Source organism: Anabas testudineus, chromosome 5, assembly GCF_900324465.2.
Source record: "Anabas testudineus chromosome 5, fAnaTes1.2, whole genome shotgun sequence".
In the NCBI taxonomy this organism is placed as follows: Eukaryota; Metazoa; Chordata; class Actinopteri; order Anabantiformes; family Anabantidae; genus Anabas; species Anabas testudineus.
In genome coordinates, this window is record NC_046614.1 from 10,899,833 (window position 1) to 10,922,742 (window position 22,910).

The 22,910-nt window shown below is 40.6% G+C and overlaps 3 protein-coding genes across 3 annotated transcripts; 2 read left to right on the forward strand and 1 right to left on the reverse strand.

The window, feature by feature from the left end:
• Positions 1–2,963: 2,963 nt before the first annotated feature.
• Positions 2,964–6,898, forward strand: fmoda (fibromodulin a). Its single transcript, XM_026346574.1, has 6 exons — positions 2,964–3,064; positions 3,766–4,155; positions 4,585–4,707; positions 4,829–4,969; positions 5,060–5,327; positions 5,439–6,898. Exons 2-6 carry the CDS (start codon positions 3,796–3,798, stop codon positions 5,588–5,590), a joined length of 1,044 nt encoding a protein of 347 aa, XP_026202359.1. The 5' UTR covers positions 2,964–3,064; positions 3,766–3,795; the 3' UTR covers positions 5,591–6,898.
• A 1,095-nt stretch (positions 6,899–7,993) lies between these two features.
• Positions 7,994–13,148, forward strand: slc6a14 (solute carrier family 6 member 14). The gene is made up of 15 exons (XM_026346576.1): positions 7,994–8,069; positions 8,668–8,812; positions 8,895–9,024; positions 9,462–9,625; positions 9,859–9,973; positions 10,061–10,193; positions 10,542–10,682; positions 10,758–10,893; positions 11,085–11,177; positions 11,270–11,395; positions 11,480–11,598; positions 11,687–11,786; positions 11,893–12,002; positions 12,136–12,303; positions 12,431–13,148. The coding sequence occupies exons 1-15, from the start codon at positions 8,004–8,006 to the stop codon at positions 12,578–12,580; spliced, it is 1,896 nt and encodes a 631-aa protein (XP_026202361.1). The 5' UTR covers positions 7,994–8,003; the 3' UTR covers positions 12,581–13,148.
• Positions 13,149–14,864: 1,716 nt separating this feature from the next.
• Positions 14,865–17,580, reverse strand: LOC113154550 (acidic mammalian chitinase-like). The gene is made up of 11 exons (XM_026348814.1): positions 17,556–17,580; positions 17,419–17,448; positions 17,108–17,309; positions 16,926–16,982; positions 16,680–16,845; positions 16,390–16,514; positions 16,176–16,299; positions 15,681–15,863; positions 15,466–15,585; positions 15,237–15,379; positions 14,865–15,144 (listed from the first exon to the last, which is right to left on the reverse strand). Exons 1-11 carry the CDS (start codon positions 17,578–17,580, stop codon positions 14,865–14,867), a joined length of 1,455 nt encoding a protein of 484 aa, XP_026204599.1.
• Between the last annotated feature and the right edge of the window lie 5,330 nt (positions 17,581–22,910).

A 22,910-nucleotide genomic window follows, 5' to 3' on the forward strand; every position in this document is an offset into this window, starting at 1 on the left:
ACCAGACTGAATGAAGAAATATGTATTATGTATGTACTGTATTTGTGCTATATTTGTATTAATGTTCTGTTCTAAGTAGGAAGTTTTATAATTGTTTAAAGTCACCCAGACACACGCACTTCACAACAGATGTCTCTGATATGGTGATGAATTCGTGATGTGGCAGCTGCATGCATCTTGCTGCACCACTGCACCCTGAAGGGTATTTTTAATATCCACTTTTTTTAGTTTTACACAGCAGATTTAAAACTGTTCAAGTCATAGATTTCACCAATATGGCAACAGAATGTAGGTTAGACCCATAATTAACACTGGTACCAACATCTATACATAAAAAGATGCTGCTTTTATCTGTTTGAGAAAAAGATGAGACGCTTGATGTGGTGCAGTTATGAACATCTGTGCATGGTGTGTGTGTGTGTGTGTGTGCATAGACATCTGCTTTCTATTGCATGGTTTATGCTGCCCCCATGCCCAGGGGTGTTATGGTTCAAGTTACCTTAAGGAGACACAGTGTCCAGGCACCATTAAACCAAATCTATGTGCATCTTCTATGTGAAGTTTTTAATTGCAGCTGGTAAAATCTGAAGCCCTTCTAACATAGTAAATCATTAAACAATTATGTTTTGCATAGTGCTTTTTCTTGCTTTTTTCTTTACTCATAAAAAAACACAACACCTGTTGTTGTGACATAAATCTGCTTAGCCACCAGATGACTGAACATCTGACTGACATACACACACTTTAAAAGAATTGTATTAAACTAAAGCTATAAAATTGATCCAAACAAAGTGTATTTGTCCTCGTTGACATGAGTTTATGCATGTGATGAAAACATATTTGAAGCCGGGAGAAAACTAGAATTTTTGGTATGTTTGCAGTAGCTTTTTGTCTGTTTTCTGCAGGTGAAGAAATAATGTAAGGAGTGAAAATTCCTCTAACATTCCTGTGAAGAGTTCACGGTTTGAGTAGAAAGAGCCCGGTTCTCTGATCTTCTGATCCCTGCTTAGTGCTGCTCATGACCTATGGGGCGACGGATATGGGTAGAGGTTGTGTGTGTTTGGGGCTACCCAGAGTCCACCTTGGCCTCTTACTTTGAAGTTCTGGTCAGCAGGGAATCAGTTCCCCTCACACTAAATGATAACTGCTGCACCTTCTGTTTCTTGCAGAGTTTATCTACTTCATCACCTCGTACAGTATTAACAGGTCTTTGATGTTACGTTGGAAGAGGTATTAACCTTGGGAGGTTGTCAGCTTATTAGTATGATCCTCTGTTAAGTCAGACCAAAAAAATAACAAATATAGCCGGACAGAGAGCAGAAAAACGTTTCAGCTGCATGTGGTATCCGAAAATGCCTGCGGACAAACACACACATGTGGCGGCAAGAAACTGTGAGACAGCAGTAAAGAATTGTTGCTGTAGCATTTTCCATACAGTTTTTTTTTGACAATACTGTTTTTCCACTTCCTGTCATTGTTCAGTCAGTTTTCCCTCTCATCTGGTTGTTCCTATCTTTTTTCATGTGTAAAGTCTTTTATTGTCAGACATCACTCATGACTTTGCTGCTTCTTCAAGTTATTACAAGTTTCGACATGACTGCGCTTTGATCACAACAGCGCCACAGCAGACATAAGGAATATTTAGATAAATGTTCTTCTTCTCTTTTTTTTTTTTGCCAAGAGTGATACCCCTCTAATACATTTCTGCCAGTAGTGTTGTCTGAGCCACAGGATAATGTTTGTATCTCAGCATGTGTGTTTTATTAATGCTGTCATTCACTTTACACACTGTTACACACACATTATTTTGTTCTGTGTTGCAATTTTTCAAGTCAAGATAAGGGTTTAAAAAAAAAAAAAACCTGAAAAGCAGGTTCAGCCCAACTCAAGAGCCTTATTACTGTATTTCTGTGCAACTACTACCTCTCAGTAGCATGAAACTTCCAGTCAGGGTCAACAGAGCAGAACATGCTGGCTAATGATGGTGAAAACACTGTACACATAAGTGGCTTTGCAATGTGTGAAAGTGGACGTCCAAAGGTAGCACTTGTTTACAACTTATATCTAACCATTAGGATTATTTTTGACAAAGGATGCTTAAAAGTATTAACAAATCTCACAAGTTTTCCCTTTATGAGGCCAAAAGTTTTCAAAAAGACCGTGTGGTTGCAGAGACCTACTCATTTAATGATATACTTTTTTAAGCCCCCCAACTGGGGGACCTTAGGCTCAAGGGATAAAGGTTAATGCACAGAATACCAATAAGAATCAAACACATATTCATCCAGTGGAAACATGTTTATCTATCAGGTCACATAAGTCTTCCTTTGTTGCATTACAGACACTGTCCCGGGATAACGAGAAACAGAAAAGAGATTGAGAGAGGAAAGGGGGGTAAAATGTTCTGGAGAATCTGTGACTGTTTTCAGAGATGAAAGACAAAAGTGAGTGATATCCCTGATTCTGATGGAGATCATGTCGGAGAGAAGATGCTGAGACAGGAAGAGGCCCGCATTAAGACCAGACAGACAATATGAGAGGACTGTGACACGTGTTTTCATTTAACTCCTTACAATATGTAAGGTTGTTGAAGAGGAGTGAAGGGAGTTGAAGCCAAATCCTCGAAAAAAAAAGGGTAAATTTAAATATTTTTTGAAAGAAAAATATTATCTCTGCTGCCGTAGCACTAAATCCAATCGTACACAGGTTTTGATGCAAAATCTTACTTGTCTTGAGTTTGTCTTTGAGAGTCTAAGTGTACACAGATGGGAACAATCACTTACAGTCACTTGCACTCACTTCACTCACATTGGTGGAAAAAGAGGCTCCAGTCTGGGGTGTGGGGTGTACTGGGCCATGGCTGAATGAAGAAAATGGGATGCAGGTGGGTGGATTAGAAGGTAGAAGGAACGAACAGCGAGGGAAAAGAGAGGAAAAATGGGGAAGGGGGACTGGCACAATGGAAAGGAGACCAGTAAGGGGAGGAAGGTTTTTGTCTGAGTTCCCTCCAGTCCTGAGCACACTCTAAGAGAGAGAGGACAAAGAGGGCCGGTCTCCACATCAGGTAGGTGTGTGTGTTTGAATGCACATGCATGGGTGTGAGCATATGTTCTGTGTCTGGTGTTTTTCTATCAAACCTTTATATGACATAAATAAACACATGAGGTCAAAGGCATAAATCTGTTTGAGCTTTTATGGCGTCTGCAGCCGGAGTGTCATTATTGGATATTGTTGGAGTAGCAGTGTGACCTATTCATCAGATGACATTGAGGGCTAATTCTTTCCTTTTTTTTAATGCATCCTCTGTGAATTGACTGTAGATTAATATCTTAAGAACGTGGCTCTCTTCAGGCCGTTACATTTCTAAAACAAAGACAGGATTTGCACTGCACCTTTGACTGCTAATTGAGAACAGTAAGGTTGGCTTTGTGTACACACACGATAAATGTATGTTACACTATGTTATGCTGCTATATGTGATGTGAAATTGTGGGTAGTTTAGTGAGTTAACGAGCATTTTGCTATATAGTATTTGTTTTTGCAAATGCTTTTTCGTCTGTAGGGTAAACATTAGGACAGGAACTTGCATACTGAGTGTTAGCACAGCTTTATCTATTTATATGAACAGTTGTCCCATTACCAAAAGTTTTTGTTGATTTCTGAACGACTTTTCAATTCAGAATTAAATTTTTTTTTTAATTCAAAGCCCCTTTTTTTTATTTTTTATTTCAGTAACATTGTTTCTCTGTGTTTTCTCTGTGTTAGATTACATCAAGGATTCGCGTGACTGTGACCATGCATCTGGTGATTGTCTTCCTCCTTTCTGCCTTGCTTCCACTCTCTCACTCACATGGACTAGACTCACGTGCCTGGGACCGCTTTTTGGGCCTAAGACCTTTAGGCTCCCAGCAGGCAGACACCAAGAGAGGGGAGTGTCCCGAACTATGCGACTGCCCCTCATCCTTTTCTGTCGCCATGTACTGTGATGGGAGAGGCCTGACAGCCATGCCCTCTGTACCCTCCCATGTTAAGTACTTGTACCTCCAAAACAATGCCATCACAGCTGTGCCCGACTCGGCTCTGATCAATGCAAACAGTCTGTTGTGGCTAATGATGCATCACAACCAGCTGACATCTGAGGCCATTGGCAAGAAGGTAAACCTACATCTGTTCTAGGAGTAGGATACAGTGATGTTGGTATAAATGGTTGCCAGATGAGTGACAGGTGGCTGACAGGTTGTATAATATAATAATATGAATGGGTTTATTATTATTATTATTATTATCATCATTATTATCATTATTATCATTATTATCATTATTATTATTATTATTATTATTATTATTATTATTATACAAGTCTCTTTGATATTTCATTTACAAACATCAACACACATTTGCCATGAACGTTAATGGGCCAAACAAACCAAACACCCAAACACACATTCACTATGGAAAAGTGCACTAATAATATAGGTTTGCAGACTTTGTCCCAAAGACCCCCTTTGTGCCACTGTAGCAAGGAATTGTTATGAACTGTTATGAATTAACTGTAAATCTAGGAGAACATTGTTTCTTTTGTAGGCATTTCTGAAGTTGGACAAACTGGAGCGTTTATATCTACAGCACAACAATTTAACCAGCATTCCTTCTAACCTCCCTCGCTCCCTGCGGGACCTGAGAGTCAACCACAACAAGATCGAAAAGGTGATGTGTTGTATGGTTTGACATTCATGCACAGCGTCTTTCTGCTTGTGACTGTTCTTATTCGGGTTCTGACTCTACTGTACATCAGTCCAATATTAAAATGATTGCCACTGTTGCCTAGGTTACACCTGCAGACCTGGAGGGAATGGATAACCTCACTGTCTTGTATCTCCATGACAACGCCGTCACTGACATGAGCACATCACTGAAGTCACTGAAATCCCTCACACTGCTAGACATCAGCAGCAACAAGTTAACAAAGGTAACATGTGTGATTGTCTCATTGAATGCAACGATAAAATAATTATTTTCAATTATTATCTTCCATAATATTCGCATGAACCGACTCCAGGTCCCAGATGCTCTCCCTGAAAACCTGTATCAACTCTACCTGGAGTCCAACTCCATTGATTCACTACCCCAGGACTTCCTGGGTCGTTTCACTCAGCTGCAGTACATCAGGATGTCTCACAACCAGCTCACAGACAAGGGCATCCCCGCAAACACCTTTAATGTGACTGGGCTGGTGGAGCTGGACTTAAGCTTTAACAAACTGGAGAGAATCCCTGTGGTCAGTACCACACTGCGACATCTCTATCTGCAAGCAAACGTGATTAAAGGTAAAATACATCCTCTGTTCATTTATAGTGAGATAATGAAATGTTAGATGGTTGGACACTTGTAAAGAAACAAGTTCATTACCACCCCATCCCTCTGTCCTGACGCTGTAGAGTTCACACTGGGAAGTTTCTGCAGCATTGTGGATGTGACCAATTTCTCCAAACTGCAGACGTTGCGTCTGGACGGAAACGAGATCAGTCGTGAAGACATCCCTACAGAGTCGTCACTCTGCCTGCGCCAGGCTTCCAGCATTGAGGTCTAATAGTGTGTACGGCGCAGTTTGTGAAAGCAAATGAGTTCACATTACATGAACCGCATGACACATTATTTTTTCTGAAGTGTACTAAAACTGAAGCGCATGAGGAGCATGACCCTCATTTAATGTCAACAGTGAGTGGCATCAGCTAGCATCCAGAGTGCTCTACATAGTGAGAGGCCTCCATGTGTGGCAGTGATTTTCTTTTTTATTTGAAGACGTTTTATGTTTCTCCTGAATATATCTGATTAAATTCAGTAAATGAGCCTTTAGCCACTGAAATCAGTATGTGATGTATGAGCCTAATGCCAAATTTTGCATAATGAAATTAATCTGACCCTGATCCTTATCATATGTTGTTGCGAGGATCAATGATCTTTGTAATCCGTGTTTTTATTTTGAAGCTGTAGCCATCTTCAATCGATCTCTTCCTGTCTTTGTCTTGTTCCAAGCCTTAATTGCCTTGTTTGATAAGAGGATGATAAACTGTATTTGTGTACCATATACAGTATGGTGTGATTCATATATACTTATTATCTTTCATACTTTCAGACTTTATGTGAAATATCTTATTGCAATTTGATGCATTGCGGCAAATAATGCTTATTTAGTGTGTTTGTTTTTAAAAAAACAAAATAACTGAAAATAACTAGAAAGAAATCTTTCTGACAAATATCTCCATATTGTACTGTAGTGAATCAAACATACAGATGACACTGGGTGTTTTGATTCTTTAGTTACTGTATATGCTGCATGGATTGATTATCATATCGACAAAGAGTTTATGTGTTCGAGCCCATTAGACAGAATGAATAAAAGCTGAGATTTTTAAAAGGACCTCTGTGCTTTCTGTCTTCTCTCTCTCTCTGTGTACATTTTGCATTGTATTTTAATTTCTTTGTGGTGATGCTCTGTTGAACCCCTGATTCATGTTAGTTGTTACTGCAGCGTGAAGCCAAATACTTGCTCATTTCTGCACTGTCATGGGGGGTCATGCATGTGTGTTTGTCTAACTCTAGCTCAGCCGCTACTGTATGTGTCAGCCAACCAGTGGTTAAATGTTTATACACACAGGATGTCTATCTACAGTATTTTTCTCTGTCATTGTGTTTGGTAGTCTGTGGCTACACCAGCAGATACTGTCATTACAGCCTGATGTACATTAAAGGTTTAGCATGGTTAGATTGTGGCGACACGTCACTGACCAAGATTCACTCAAAAGAGCAACAAAGCAGGGGTCGGTGCGGACTGAGCACAGATAAAGCCATGAGGTCAGTGATAAACAGGTGTTACTATTCACTCACTAACACGGTTAAGAATAAGGTCAGAAAAGTCCGAAAAAGAAAGCCTCTGCATCTGCTGAGTGATTTTGATCGTGATAACAAAGCACAGCATATGACTCAACTCCAGTTCCTGTATTTTATTTTTAAACTTCTTTGGTTGCTTTATTTTTGAAGTGTTTTACACCTTTATTGGATGGTGGATTTGAAGAGAAAGAGAGAAAAGAGAGACAGCAAAGCCCCCAAGTCAGATTCAGAATCTGATCAGCAGTACGAGAAGCACCATCAAATCAGCTGACGTTAACCAGGCAACATTTCACCCACAAAAACACAATGACAAAAAGAAGCCTATATTAGAAACATGGGAGGTGGGAGTGGTATGTGGGGTGTGCAACATGTTGATTAATGGGTAAAGCAGGACTTTTTATCTCTCTTTGTCACCGGCGGTGTGATCTCATGTTGCTGTGGTCACATCTTCAGGCTGTGATTACAGTGACAGACAGGCACATGTCAATGGCGTAGTCATTATGTGTCGATGTCACTGACCAAAATGAGATGTAGCCATCATCGGTCACAGCAGTGGGTTTAGGGAGGAGGTGTGATGACATGGTTACTGGCACAGAGTCACTCACCTGAGTCACACACACACACACACACACACACACACACAGCAAGCAATCACTGTGTTGTCTCAGTGGATAGTGATGTCACATGTCCACTGTTTGGTCTATTTATTAATACAGACAGTATATAATGTTTAATCACCCCTGAAGGAAGCTGTGGTGAGGGGTCATACAGAGTTTGCACTTGCACTATGGAAATCAGCACCGTCATCAGCGTCAGAGTCATCACACAGAGAGCAACATTTGTCTCTACCTATCAGATTAAATGGGTGGTGACCACAAACATTATCACATGGGAGAGTTCCCTCATTATTGTACATTAAATCATGATTCCAGTTTTAAAAAATAAAGTAATTTCACACACATCCAGGTCACAGGTGTGGCGGGGGAGGGTCTGGGCAGGTGATTGGCTGCAGAGCCTGACTCTCTTGACTGCTGGTGCTGGGGCCTTTAAAACAGACCTACCTGAGTGATGTGAAATTCTCATACAAATGCTTAACAAGCAGGGGACAGGACATGAGGAAGTACGGATGGAAAAGTTTCAAGGATTTAATTTTCAGAAATCCTGCAGTTGTCGAACAGGTAGGTTCATAAAGGATTTTTTTATCACAAAAAAAGGATTGAGGAATATGGTTCTTGTACGTATTACTGTCACTTTAATTTAACTAAACTACAAAGACTACAATGGTATGTCTAATTTTTATTTGTAAAAAGGAAATCCTTATGTCTGTCTACATTTGTACTAAATATAGAGAAATGTATTGCTATAGCTGAAGAGGCAGCACACTTTCTCTTATCAGTAGTGGCTATAGGACATGGTCTAATTAGTATGAAGAGAAGGGCTCATATCCAGGGTGAGACCACTCGAGAGAATGAGGGATTTAATGAGATTGCTGGTTAATGGTCAACTGTCAATGGTCAACTACTCTCATAAATGCTAGAAATAAGTGGCAAATGTAGGTTAAATGCCTTAATGACAATGGAGCCAATGTCACTTTTTGCTGCTTTGAGGCTGAAAGGACAATTAACCTAAATTAAAAACACTGTTAGTGGCCAGAGAAACTTTTCTGTTGCTCTCTTCTAAAATTTCACTTGAGCTGTTCCAGGTACAGTAAATCAATAAACTCAAATGTGACACATTTTATCACTCTAATAAGTTTTGGACCTTTTTGATGAGCAGGACCCACATGTGGATGATGGGGATGAGAACACTGAACGTGGGAACTGGGCCAGCAAGCGTGAGTACATCCTGTCTACCATCGGTTATGCTGTCGGACTGGGCAATATCTGGAGATTTCCCTATTTGGCCTACAAGAATGGAGGGGGTATGTAGACATTTGGTGTCTAATCTGTTAATTTGATAAAACTGCTGTCATTCCTCTACAACCATATCGTTTTTTTTAACAGGTGCCTTTCTTATTCCCTATTTTGTGATGCTGGTGGTTACGGGAATCCCTCTTTACTTCCTGGAAAGTGCCTTTGGTCAGTTCTGCAGCCAAGGTCCAATTAACATATGGAGAGCAGTGCCCATACTGCAGGGTAAGATTACCCTAAAGAAAGAGGGATTTAATGAGATTGTTGGTTAATGGTCAACTGTGCAACCACAAAATGGTCTGACTCCTGGCCTCAGTTGGTTGTTTGGTTTTAAGGCTTTGTTACGTGTCCAGAAATAGACAGAAGTGCAGGGATTTATGTGTTTGTTGTGGCTATAGACCTAAAATAGAAGTTGATTTAAAAAAACAAACTGGCAAAGACTTGTTTAAAATAAGTTTGATATGTCACCAAAAAGAAAAATATGTATCAAATATGTGCCCAAAACCTGGAATTAATAATGATTCAGGGTCATTGAGACTAAATCTAGATGCAAACGTCAGTAAGTGAAGTTTTAATGCAAAAGACTTGGCAGTAAATCACACATTCATTTGAAACTGTGTCATTTATGTTATGTTATGTTATCCCTGTTTCTGTTTCTTCGGGTGTTGGTGTTGCCATGGTTATGGTGACTCTAATAGTATCAGTTTACTATAATGTCATCATCGCCTACAGCCTGTACTACATGTTCGCCTCTTTCCAATTTCCGCTGCCGTGGTCCGGTTGCTTCAGTTGGGCTGACAGTAACTGCAGCAACACGCCAATAGGTACTTTGTAAATCTATTGTTGTTGCAGATGTGTGGTTTCTCATTGTCATGGGGTGTGATGACTTGAAACAATGATAACGAAATGAGATTCTGATATCAATGAATCATTACAACTCAGAAAAACAAGAACTTCTGTTCAATGGTTTTTCACATTTTTTTGTGTCTAGCCTGCAATAAAAATAATAATAGATATTCTAAACAAGCAATAACTGCTCCTCTCCCTCTATTTCAAGTGTCTTGTAATGTAAGTGGTGTTTTAGTCGCCAACTGGACTCATGAAAACAGCAGTTGTCCTTCATCTGACTTGATCACAGTTCCAGTGCAGAGTCCGAGTGAGCAGTACTGGGAGTAAGAATCACACAGTCATGCAAACAAGCATTAATACACACTTGTAATACTGCTGTGGCTGTAGAGTCAGGTGTTTGTCTTTCTCAGTCGAGTGGCCCTGCAGCGATCCAGTGGTCTAGATGAAACGGGACCAGTAGTTTGGCACTTGGCTCTCTGTCTCCTGTTGAGCTCTGTACTTGTTGCTGCAGCACTCATCAGAGGCATCAAGTCATCAGGAAAAGTAAGTCACTATACATGTCAGACCACTTGTCCACCTCTGCGTCAGGGCGTATATAAATCCCACTGCAGAAATCTAGATCCAAATGTAATTTTTTGCCAAAGATTTTTCTCATTGTGCAATGTAACAAAAGTAAAAACAGATTTGACTTGATTCACGTTGCAAAGATTACGAAACATGGAGCTTTTTGACGACATCTGGTGGTTAGAATTCATGATGACTGCTTCCTAAAAAGAACAAGATGTGCAGCAGCACACACAATTTATGCTTAAAAACAACCAGCAGCCGTGGACAAAATGCAAACAACTTCATTACTTTTTCATGATGTCAGCTCTTTTCTTTTATTTCCAGGTTGTGTATTTCACAGCTACTTTTCCTTATGTGGTGATTCTGATCCTGCTGATCAGAGGTGTGACACTAGAGGGAGCTCGAGACGGGATAGAGTTCTACGTTGGCTTCCAGTCCAATTTGACTAAACTAACTGAGGCACAGGTAGAAACTCAACTTTCCCGGTGACACTTTTAAAAAAATGTTTTTATCAAAGGCATGACTGTGATTTTGTTGTAGGTCTGGAAAGACGCAGCAACTCAGACTTTCTACTCTCTCTCTATTGGCTGGGGTGGAGTCATGACACTTGCCTCCTATAACAACTTCCACAACAACGTGTTCAAGGACTCATTTATTATAACACTTACTAATGCCGGTAGGAGCAACATTGCTTATAGAGTGTTAATGTATTTTTAATGTGAGGTGAAGCATATGGAGGAATATTGGTAGTATGGAGGCCTGCACACACACACATACACATACACTTGGTAGTTCTATTTTATAATTTCATCCTGAGGATCGTCCTTCTATTTATCTGATCATTTTGCTGTTTTTGACTTTCCTTAGGTACCAGTGTGCTTGCAGGCTTTGCTATATTTTCGATCCTGGGTCATATGGCTCACATCTACAAAATGAATGTCAGTGAAGTGGTGAAGGAAGGTCAGACAGACACAGCACATGAGCACAAATTAGTAAAACTGTGGAAGACTGCCGGGGGGCCTCTGATGTCAGATTTCTCTGTCTCCGTGCAGGATTTGGCCTGGCGTTCATTGCTTATCCAGATGCTTTATCTAAGCTTCCTGTTTCCCCTCTGTGGTCCATTTTGTTCTTCTTCATGCTTTTGACCGTTGGCCTGGACTCTCAGTTTGCAGGAATAGGTGAGATCTTAAGTTCACATTTACTGTCTAACATTCAAATCCGGTGCCGTTACAGCACATTGCTGTGTTCTCTGCTGTCATTAGAGGTGATCATCACGTGTCTACTTGATGCCTTCCCTAAAATCTTCAAATCCAAACGCGCCTTACTGACTCTGACGACATGCTCTTTGCTCTACCTTCTGGGCCTACCATGTGTCACACAGGTAACTCTGTGTAATCTGAGCGTGACCTTGTGTTGCTGCTGTCTAAGATGACCTAGTTAACTTGCTCGGCCTTGTGTGTTTGAAATAGGCAGGAATCTACTGGGTGACTCTAATCGACCAGTTTGTTGCCAGCTGGGTGCTGCTGTTTTTGGCTCTCTTGGAGATCATTGGTGTCTGCTACATATATGGTAAACATGATAACTGGAGATTTGTGCATTTACCAGTGACAGAGACAACTTAATTCTACAGCTGGGTGCACGCACTGTACACATGTCTTCTCCTCATGACTTACAGGAGGGAATCGTTTCATTAAAGACATTGAGATGATGCTTGGACATAAGAGCTTCGCCTTCTGGCTGTGGTGGAGAATGTGTTGGTTCTTCATCAGCCCCTGCATCATAGTGGTGAGTAGAGCATTACACAGAGGCATGGTGCGGCACATGACTGATTCATTGTATACATGTGTTAATGACAGTAACTTAATTTTAAAACTCGTGTTTGAATGTATAAAAAGCCCTCATGTGTACTGTTGTTTAGGTGATCCTAGTCTGGTCTCTGATGACATTTACACCACCCTCCTATGGTGCAGTCCAGTTCCCAGTCTGGGGCTTGGCTCTGGGGTGGTGCATGATTGTGTTCATCCTCCTCTGTATCCCTGTCACCGCTGTGTATAAGATGAAGAGTGCAGAGGGAAACCCATGGAAGGTATGTGCACCTAGGAAAGATTAAACAGATTAAAACACCATTTTTGTTTTTGTTTGCATTTTTCCGAACATTGCAATGTGGCTGGACTCTACTCATATTTACAATGATAACCTCTTACTTTCCATAGCGTCTGAAGACACTGTGCTCTCCATCCGAAGAATGGCATCCCTACCTGGACGTCCATCGCGGAGAGCGTTACTCTGAGGAGCGCTGTCGTGGCAGGAAGAACCACAGGAGCAGACCAGACGTGACTGTAATCTCTAGCTCATGGCTCTGATGTAGATTTTTGTATATTTATCTGTCACTTTCTTCCCTTTGGTGAAGCAGTGCTCTCTGTGAACATAGTTAAAAGTACTTTTTTTTACCTCTAGGAGGCAGAGAGAAACTCAAAGCAGATCACAAATGTCTCATGGCAGACACAGGGCAGCCTGTAATCATTTTTCATTCAAACTGGTGTTATAGCTGAGCTGTGGTCCGCTACTCTCTGTTGAAAATAGCTGGGTCTCAGTCGTGTTCATCTGCTGTCATTACCTGCTGGAACAGGTTGCTAATGTGAGTGTGTGTTTTTTGACATTAAATGAAAGTTTAATTTTATTTTATTTAGTACTCAACCACAGAAATCAATGAACTAACAAGCAGTGATTTTATGTTAAAGGGAACGTCTGCCTCAATGTATATGTCAAAATATTGCTTGAACGGGCTTTAAAATAATGTTTCATTTTTATTTTTTGTCAGTGTCCATGTTCGTATCTATTTTATTGTCTGTAATCTAAAGTGTTCTTTATGTACTACTGTCAGTAATCTTGTAAAACACATTTTTGTTAATATACAAATCATCCTCTGTCCCTCACCTCACAATCTGACAATCTACAATAAATAACTAATTTCTACTAACATGGACTGTATTTTCTTCTCATGCTCTACAGGAGTGAACCTTCTCATTAAACACACAGAGATGATGCTTAGATAACTCTAATATTCTACTTGAATAACTTATTTCAGTCGTAACATCTGCTGAAATGATTTAAACTGGTTATAAATTCAATGCAGATTAATGAACAGAAACATTAGATCTTTAACCTCTGTGTTTATTTAGATCTTACATTGTTCCAATGCTCGTCTTACATCTTCTTAAGTCCATCTCCAACTTAAAAACAACCTTTCTGAGGTCCTGAGTGTTTTAAGAGTTATAATTCATTATAATGTGTTGGCAGTTATTCCTTCCATGGCTAACTCATGTGCTGGTTTAGGACTTATTATTTTTGTGTTGCTTTATAAGACCCTGTATAGCTGTGCCAGTCTCATCCACACTTGTCCCAGTGCTTTTTGAGCATTTTTAAATATGTATACCTCTGTTGGTGTTCTCATTGTTTTGACTGGTTGTGTATACTGTACTCTGCTGTATTCTATACTCTACAGTAGATTATGTTGGTCTGGTGTCCAGTAGCCAGCCTGGGGATTAGCTCTGGGCTACATTCAGTGTTATATTTCATCCTTGTCGTTGCTTTAGGGTGATAAAAGCAAAAGCAAGCATCTGGAAGATGTGTTTGTTGTCTTGTATAATACATCCAAGCTGCTGAGCCATACTTTATACACTGTCTGGCATCGCTGTTGTCTCCCTCTGAGCTGTAACATCCCCTTCACGGCACTGATACTAGTCCTGTGACTTGTTACTGTACTGTAGGTTATGTTCAGAAAGAATATTGTCAAACCAAATGCCAAATGAAATGTTCTTTTCAGCACATGTAGTTCACATTGTGTGCATTCATAGACATTCAAGTGTCTTTTCAACCAGTCGGTTTTAGACCCAAATGTATGGGTGTGTTTGTGAAAAGCAGACTTCCTGCCATATTATTTTAATTTGGAGCCACATCCTCAAAGTTGCACATCCTGCATTTCTGCATGTGCTGAATGCCCCTTCTTGTTTTCATTCTTACGTGAGCGCCATCTGGTGGATGGTTTCATTAGAGATATTACTTAGTTTCCTCAACCTTTTTACTGTGCACTGCCTGTCTCATTTCAACTTTAAATGCTTAGACTCTTGTGTTCTTGTTTCAGAAAAGTATATTCACAAAGCGTTTCAAGCTCTGTAACAGGAATATATTTATATTAGTTTAACAATAATGTGCTGAGATATGATGGAGAGCATGAAAAATGAACCAGGGATTTTGGCAGCGCACCAGAAACAAGAAACTGAGACGGTAACTAGTTTGACAAAATATAGCAAATTATAGTGATTATAGAGAAGATTTGTTTTGTGTTTGTATTGTTTTATGAGAAATATATAGTTATATACTGTCTCACATGCAGCATGTGTACTGTATGTCTCCTGCCTGTTGCTGCCAAAGTCTTTCTGCTGCTGCAATTGACTTATTTATTGCTGAATTATCGGAATTTATCGGTGAATAAATGTGGTGTGCTGACACAAAGCCAGCAGACATCAAGTTGCTTTAAATGCCATATTTATTTAGGTAAAGTGACAGATGTTAAACAGATGTTCATGGATGTTACATGAATATCGGCCCAGCACCTAACAACCAGTGTCATCTAGCATTGATCATTTAGGCCCAGTTACAGCACTTGCAACTGTTATCAAACACCAGGCCAGTAGCACAGTGCTGGAAATAGGTTTTTCCCTGGTTGCACTGATAGAAGTCGTTCTGGTTGGATGGGTCTGGATAGAGTCCGTTAGCCTTTCCAGCGCAGAAACCAGATCCTGTGCTGCTGCTGCTACCACTGCTGCTGCCACTGCTGCTGCCACTGCTGCTGCTGCCACCACCGGCGGGCTGAGGTGGAGCCTGCTGGGTAGGTGTGACTGGAGGCAGGGGGTTAGCACGAGCGCTGCAGGCTGAGATGAAATGGACATAAATGAAAAGAGTTAAAAGCTGAACACAGTCTCATTATGTTTATTACCAGTGGAAAATGGCTCATACGTACAAGTTCCAGTTCCCAGTCCACTCTTGATGGTGTTGATCAGGGGGTATGTTCCCTGGCCACAGAAAGTGCCACTGAAGTCATCCAGATCCAGACTCCACACCATGGCTCCACCAAAACCACTCTGCTTCAGCCAGTCAATCTGTGGATGAGAGGTGAAACCAAGTGTGAACCACAGCCTGAAATACAAAAGTTGCTGAATTTGAATAGTGATATATGACTTTTTACCTTAATCTGGAAGCTCTTAACGTTGTCATATCCAACCCAGATTCCATTGTTGTAGGCATATGGCACATCCTGGGGGGTATCCCAAGCCTGGGTGGCTCCCTGCTTCAGGAAAGTGCAGATCTGACAGCAACAAGAGAGTTAATGTTAATAAGCTACACAATATATATATATGTTGTCCAGTCAGCATGTGAGCAGAGAGTCAGAAAAACACAGACCTCATAGTAGGCCCAGAAGCCAGATTGACGGGTGTAAGTTCCAGCAGGTCCAGGTCCACTAGAGGGAGCTCCCACAGCTGTGTCTGAGGAGGCCAGGCGGAAGGTGTGGCCATAGGTGGGGAAACCAACCAGCAGCTTTTCGGCTGGGGCACCGTTGCTCTTCCAGTAATTCATAGCGTAATCCTAACACACAACATAATGTAAGTAGCTGAGCAAGGGTAGTGTGTGCACCACAGCAGCAGCTTCAAAAAGAGGGGTTTGTCTCCCTCTCTACATTCAAGCTATCAACTAACGGTTGTGATGCCAAAATAAACAGGGTGACCTAGAAAAAGTCACCAATGTACATTTTAAACACTATCAACACTATAACCAACACACCACACTTTATAGTCCCCATAATCAAGCTCAGTGTTACGATTTGAGTGAGGCCCGACGATTCAGCTCAACAAACCTTTTCGATTCGAACCAACAAAAACTGATAAATTTTACACTTACCACATTGAAGTAGATCATGGATCCCTGGTCAGCGGGGCCCTTGTACAGAGGGCTGTTCTCTCCAACATTCTGCTCCCAAGAACCGTGGAAGTCATAGGTCATGACGTGAAAGTAGTCCAGCACACTGGAAAACAGACATGATGGTTCATGATTAGTAAGAGGGTTGTGAATGTGAGGGTATGCAATGTTTGCATGTGCCCACTCAAGTTCTTACGCTCCAATCTGGGCAATCTGGTATCCAGAGTCGATGGTTCCCTTTCCAGCAGAGACAGCAGCAGTCAGCAACAGACGGGGACGGTTGGTCTTCTGGCCCTCTGCTTCAAAGGCGCTCATCATTTCCTACAGATCGACGGGGACAAAACCAGATACAGTTGTAAGTTAATAGATTATAGTATTAATATAAATAAGATTTGGATGACTGCACTCAATCAACTGATCAAATGCAAAACCTTCTTCGTAATTGTACTTAAAAAGGGAAAGCCTTTCAAAACAGGTATGACCTACCTGAACCAGGACGGTGTAGAGCCCCTTGTCCTGGGCTGTGGATCCACGAGAGCCGGGGTACTCCCAGTCGATATCCAGACCATCGAACTCATACTGACGCAGGAAAGTGATCACGCTGCTGATGAAGGTCTGACGATTGGCAGCAGTGGAAACCATGGTTGAGAACCTGGCGACAGGAAGACAGTGAGAGCGCTCCTACCTGTGCCATAAGTTTTCCTTGATGATCCTCATTTCATTACAACTTACTTCTGAGTTCCAAAGTTCCATCCTCCAATGGCCAGCAGCGTCTTCAGGTTGCTGTTCCTGCAAGCAGCGAGAGAAACCACGTTAACCTCTCACAATGAATCAGTGTTTGTATGTAGTGGAGTGTGTTTTCACAGGTGCTGGAGTCTACGAGCGCGACACTGTGAGCGTTTGTGTGTACTCACTGGTTCTTCAGGGCCTGGAACTCTCCGTAGAGTTTCACATCGTCCCATTCGTAGGTCTGGATCATGTTGTTGTTCATTCCAGCAAAGGCATAGATGAGGTGGTCACAGAGACATGGGTCAACGTTGGTGGGGAAATACTTGCCTGCTCCAGGACGGTACTGTCCCCAGTTAGTGAAATAACAGGAGAGGATGTAGGATGATCCTGCAACATATAGAATGATATAAATGATTGGTCTTGCACCATTTCACCGACTTAAAATAGTCACATGTAAGTATTACAGACACAGTGAGTAGATGGAGGATATAATTACCTAGCTGCACATGCAGCAGGAAAGCCAGTCCTGCAGAGAAAACAGAGAAGGTGTGGAGGAGGCTGAATAAATGTTCCTTAAGATATAATTAAGTAAAAATGTGTAGCAAGAAAATCTGAAGTTTTAGTTCAGCTTACCAACGCAGATGAGTAGTTTGCCCATGTTGCCTCTGTACAATGAACTGAGGGCCAGCAGACTCTTTTATACTCCTCGGTCCTGCTTCCATATCTGCTGTATCTCTAAAATATGTTTGATATCGTTTGACTACTCAGCAAAAGTAAAAAGTCAAGCTTATTCATTTGTTTGATTAGGATCTTATGTTTTATTGGATTTAGGGAAATGAGTGATAACATTCAAGTGCATTTTGATAATGATATGATGTGATTAAATTAGATATTTTCAAGGTTATTACATTTTCCAAACGCAATATTAGTTTTTAATCGACACATTTTGTCCATTGGCAACAAGGTTTAAGTGGTCCCTGAATTCATATAAACTCTATGAGTTACCCATTTCTAAGAATGATTTTTATGTGAGTGTCACTAAAGACCAAGTAGTGATTGGACAGTAAAGTTTAGGTTGCACTATTTTCCAATTTACATAAGTTGTTTGATAGTGATGTTTACTCCGTTGTCCTTTAGCTCCATGCTACATGCCTTATCGCTCCCAGACAAGGGTTAATATCAGTTATTACATTTAAAATGCAATGAGGCTTTTTGTCCTCTCCTGCCCTTGGATATGGATCAGCAGTTCGGTGATTGTCATCCAACGTGCAACATACAATTAGTTTTACAGTGGCTGTGCCACTTCTTTTAAACTAGATGTCTGGTACATTTAAATCCATGAGAAGTCAGAAGTTTATCAGTAATGTGTTGCACTAAGTCACTGTTAAGGAAAAAATCCCCTTGTAAGCTGTTTAATTATAAACTAAAAACATAAAAATGCATTATAGATAAAGTTTGCATTAAATCTAAACTATATAGCATTTCAGTAATGAAATGCCTGAAATGGGGACAGAAACCAACAGATAAAATCGTTTAAGACAAAAACTTATTAATTTAAGACCGGATGTTTTTTGATGAAGGGTCATGAAGAGCAGCCTTAGAATAGCAGCTATGTAATAAGAACAACAAGAATTATATTCAGTTAAACTAAGTTTTTTCAAAACGTATTCAAAGAAGTATGGAAGTATGGTTTTACCAAGCTGACAGCCTGGGGCATGTTCTGTTCATGTCACCCGATAAACATGCATACAAACAGTATAACACACTATCTAAATATTTTATATAATTATAATATATATTTTATATAATTATTCTAAATGGTGAAAATATTAAACTTTCAGCCTGTAGCTGTGAACTGGGCTGTAATCAGCTCTGTAGTCAGGAACATTTTCCCTACTATTACAAAATGTGAATATTTAACACATTCAACGCTGAACATGTTATTGATGAACGCATCAGTAGGTCTACAGCTCTGTATCTTCCAGCCAACTCTTTCAGTAATTGTGTAGCTAATCCTGGTATACACACTAAGTATCATACTTGTTGTTATATATGATTTTTTAGCTGCCTGAGTTTTGATTAAACAGTAGGAACTAAACTAAACTGAGTCTTAGGATGTTTAGGATTTGTGTTTATGTGTGATGTGATGAAGACTAGGAGTCTAGACCGAAGGTTGCAACACTGTGACTGGTCGAGGCACAGCCGTACTTACAGTTAAAGGCTAATATAATGTTCACAATTACAATGCTGCCCTTACGATGTTCTTATGAAACCAAAGACATCAACTTAAGTAAAAGTCGCTTTAACCTACTGGTTGCACTAACTGATAAAGGGACCTTCAGAGGCAGTAGGATTAATCCTCTGGGCACAAATGAACTGAGTGACATAACATCCACAGAGTCACACCACTAGGATAACCCAAAACACACTGTCAATGCTCAGTCCATAATGTGGACTGATCTAGTGCATATGTCACTAAAATGGCATTTTCAATAAATAGACACTCAGCTAGTTCAGTATTTACATTGTTATACACTTAAATATCATAAAGTGTTACTCCTACTAACAACATCAGGAACAGACTAGACTCTACAATAAGAAAAACACAAACCTGAGAGTTTCAGCATACTGCAGCTCATACTAAATTCAATATGCCTTTATAGTTTTGTGTGGTTACAACACTGTTGCATCACTCCCTTGCACTATGGGACCTTATTTAAAATAGTAAGGCCCCATAGTTTCTTCGTTCAGCCTACTATAAATTTCATTGGTGTGGGGGACATCTCTTTTAGGTTTATAAGGTCACTTTGATACGTTCAACTAATGTTACTTTTTAGGTCAGATGAATAAATGTCATTACAGCTGAAATGTGAAAGTAATTCAGTAAATATTTAGAAATATTTCAAATATACATAGATTATATTTTTGTAAGACCTTTAGCGTGTTTGATGCAATACCCAATCTCACCACCAGAGAGAGTCAATAAACTGCGTGTCATCCCAGTCTATTTCACATAAGATGTTCAACAATGAGACATTATTTTTTTTTCTTGGACTTGTTTGGTTCTGGTCTCAGTGATGTCATCTGCTCCACCTGCTCAGTGCAGAGCAAACAGAGCAGGTCTTAACCTCGGACACCACAGATCTTGTTCATTTTTGCAGTAGACAGAACTTCTTGGACCCCAAACTAAACTCTCTCTCTGCCTCTCTCACCATGGCAACCATGTACAGGGAACCAGGAGATAAACACAGACCTGTTGCCGTCTCCCACGCAATACACACAGCTGCTTACCACACATACACACACAAAGACAAGTTAATCGAAATATGACTCATGGAAATGATGATTAATCACGTTCTCTTTGTGTTTGTGTCTGTTCTGTTGAGGGGACAGGATGATGGCGCCGAAACGCACCAATCAGCTCTTGTGTATAAAATGAAGTGCTACAAAATATATGGAAGCTCTGTAATTATAATGTATTCATTTCTATTTTCAGGTTTTCCTGATGTTGTGAACTTCCTCAGAGATGTAGGAATGCATATCCACAAGCCTCCATTGGTGCATTTCTCTCCTGTTTGAGTCACGTAGAATATCAAAAAGCATAAAAAACTGAGCTGTCACTCTGCACGCATTTTAAAAAACATGTGCCAAATGTGAGGAGCACTCAGTGTTCAGTTTCCTCTATCTCTGTCCCTCTGCTCCCTCTCCCTCCACCCTCATCCGCCAAACCTCCCACAAAATGCAGGCTTCTCAACAACCGGTTGCTATTAGATACTGGTAGGCTTATCACCATGGCAGCAAATTCTCAATCATTTTCTACACATACACGATTAGCTGTGATATGGGAAGGTTGTCCTTGAGTCCTTGAGTGTTCCCAGGTCCAGCTGAGGAACCGTCCACCTGTGAACAGAATCCAAATACTGGGATGCTATGCCACACATTAGCATGCCACAGTTTCACAGGCACGCTGTGTGTCATGCGCCAATACAATTGTGTCTTGTCATGAAACGTGTGGCGAGGTCTTTGCACCCAGCAGTATGTGTGCATGCATGTTTTACCATTTACTGCAGGGCGACACGCTCGCTTCTGTTAAGATGCAGTGGAAACAAAGAGTCAGCTTATAAATAATGTTAGTGGCTGTGACTCAGGAGTCGGTAACAGCTGAGAACACAGCCATGTTTCTGGGCACAAGCATACTGTGATTACGCTTATGTGCTCAGTTTATCAACTATTTAAAACACATTTTAACAGCACCATTCGAGTGATACATGACTCCGTGTCTTCAGCCAAGTTGCAAAGAAACTGCTAGCAACACTTTAAGAGCAGACACGACCTGAAATTTCACATCTTCAGTAGATGTCCCAGTGAGTTGACGTCAGCTTATGGAAGATGAAATGAACACATGCAGAGAAAGGAAAGGTGAGACAGAGAGAAAGGAGAACTGAGAGTGAGATGGGAGGATAGGCAGAGCTGATTTTCCTTCTCCAATAAAAGCGACAATCCCCCAGTGTTGCCATGGCGATCTCTCTCCCTTCCTTTCAGCGCGCTACCACTCATCCTTGCTGCCTTTCAGTCAGCAGGCCATGTGGGTGTGTGTACTTTTGTGTGTTGGCTCCTGAATGAATCAAGCAAATGAAGGGGAAAGCCATTAGAGAGAGAACTGTTTCACACACACACACACACACACACAGACACACACTCAAACACACATCACTACACATTGATATGAGGCCTCGAGCTTCAAATGCTTTATACTTTTAAGTTAACTGACTTCCATCTTCTTTTATTTCACATGCTCTCTTTCTCATCTTATTCGTCTCACAGTACATTCTGCAGCGGCTCGTCTGTGTCCTCTCTTCCTTGCTTTCTGGCTGATTTTCAGCTACCAAACACCCACTCAAATACACACACACACACACACATCCTGTCTGCCGTTACTTTCTACAAATGTAAACTCAAATGAAAAATTTTTGATTTTGAAAGATTTTGTTCCATTAGAAAATGGTCAGTGATCATAAAAGCAAAAAGTGGATATTTTAATTAAACTGAATCCCCTCTGACTTCAAAAAGGATGCAATGCCTTCAAATTGATCTGGAATATTTACAGTGCACATGTGAAACCACATCACAGAAAAATGATTTTCACATTTTCTCAAACAAAGATGCAAAGTACACAAACATACCTACTGACATGCTGTTTTGTAAAAAGCACCTCATGTTTCAATGCAGGGGAAGAACTTCTCAAAGTCTTTGTGATTCAACATTGACACTGGTGTATTTTTCATCGCTGACAAGATGATCTGTTTCTGTACAGTTCATGTTACATGTTCTTTATCTGAGTGAAACCTTAAAAAAAAGGGAATATTCTCATCCAAGTTTCTGACAGGTGAACGGCGTTTAAAGCACATCTCAAGTAGAGTTAGCCATCAAAGGTAATCCATTAATGCATATTGTTTTGGATAATGCACAAAGACATGGGTGCACCATGCCTACAGGTAGAATATTATGCATGCATCTGGATGGAGGAGTGGGGCAGCACACTGACCACCCTGCTCCAGGCTAGCTGGTGGGGATGTTGTTGTGTGGAGTTTGCATTATCAAATCATTACTCTGTGCCTGTGTTCGTACTCCAGTTTTCTCCCACAATTCTAAGGTTTATTTGTGACTTTAATTTGCCCATAGGTGTGAATATAAGTATGACTAGTCTCTATACAGTCTGTATGTCAGCCCTGACATAGACTGGCGACCTGTCCAGGGTGTATCCAGGGGATCAGTTCCAGCACCCCTGTCACTTATAATAGGACAAACTGTTTAGGTGATGGATGGAAGTAAGGTCGTCTATTTGTGTAAACCTTTAGGACTGGTTAGGAGCTGTGCTCTGTAGTAACACCAGATAGAGTTTATGCTGAAGGACCTATTTTATGCAAAATGCCTCAGGTTTGTGGACTCTTTAGAAAACAATAAATTTTAATTTATATCTAGTGTTAT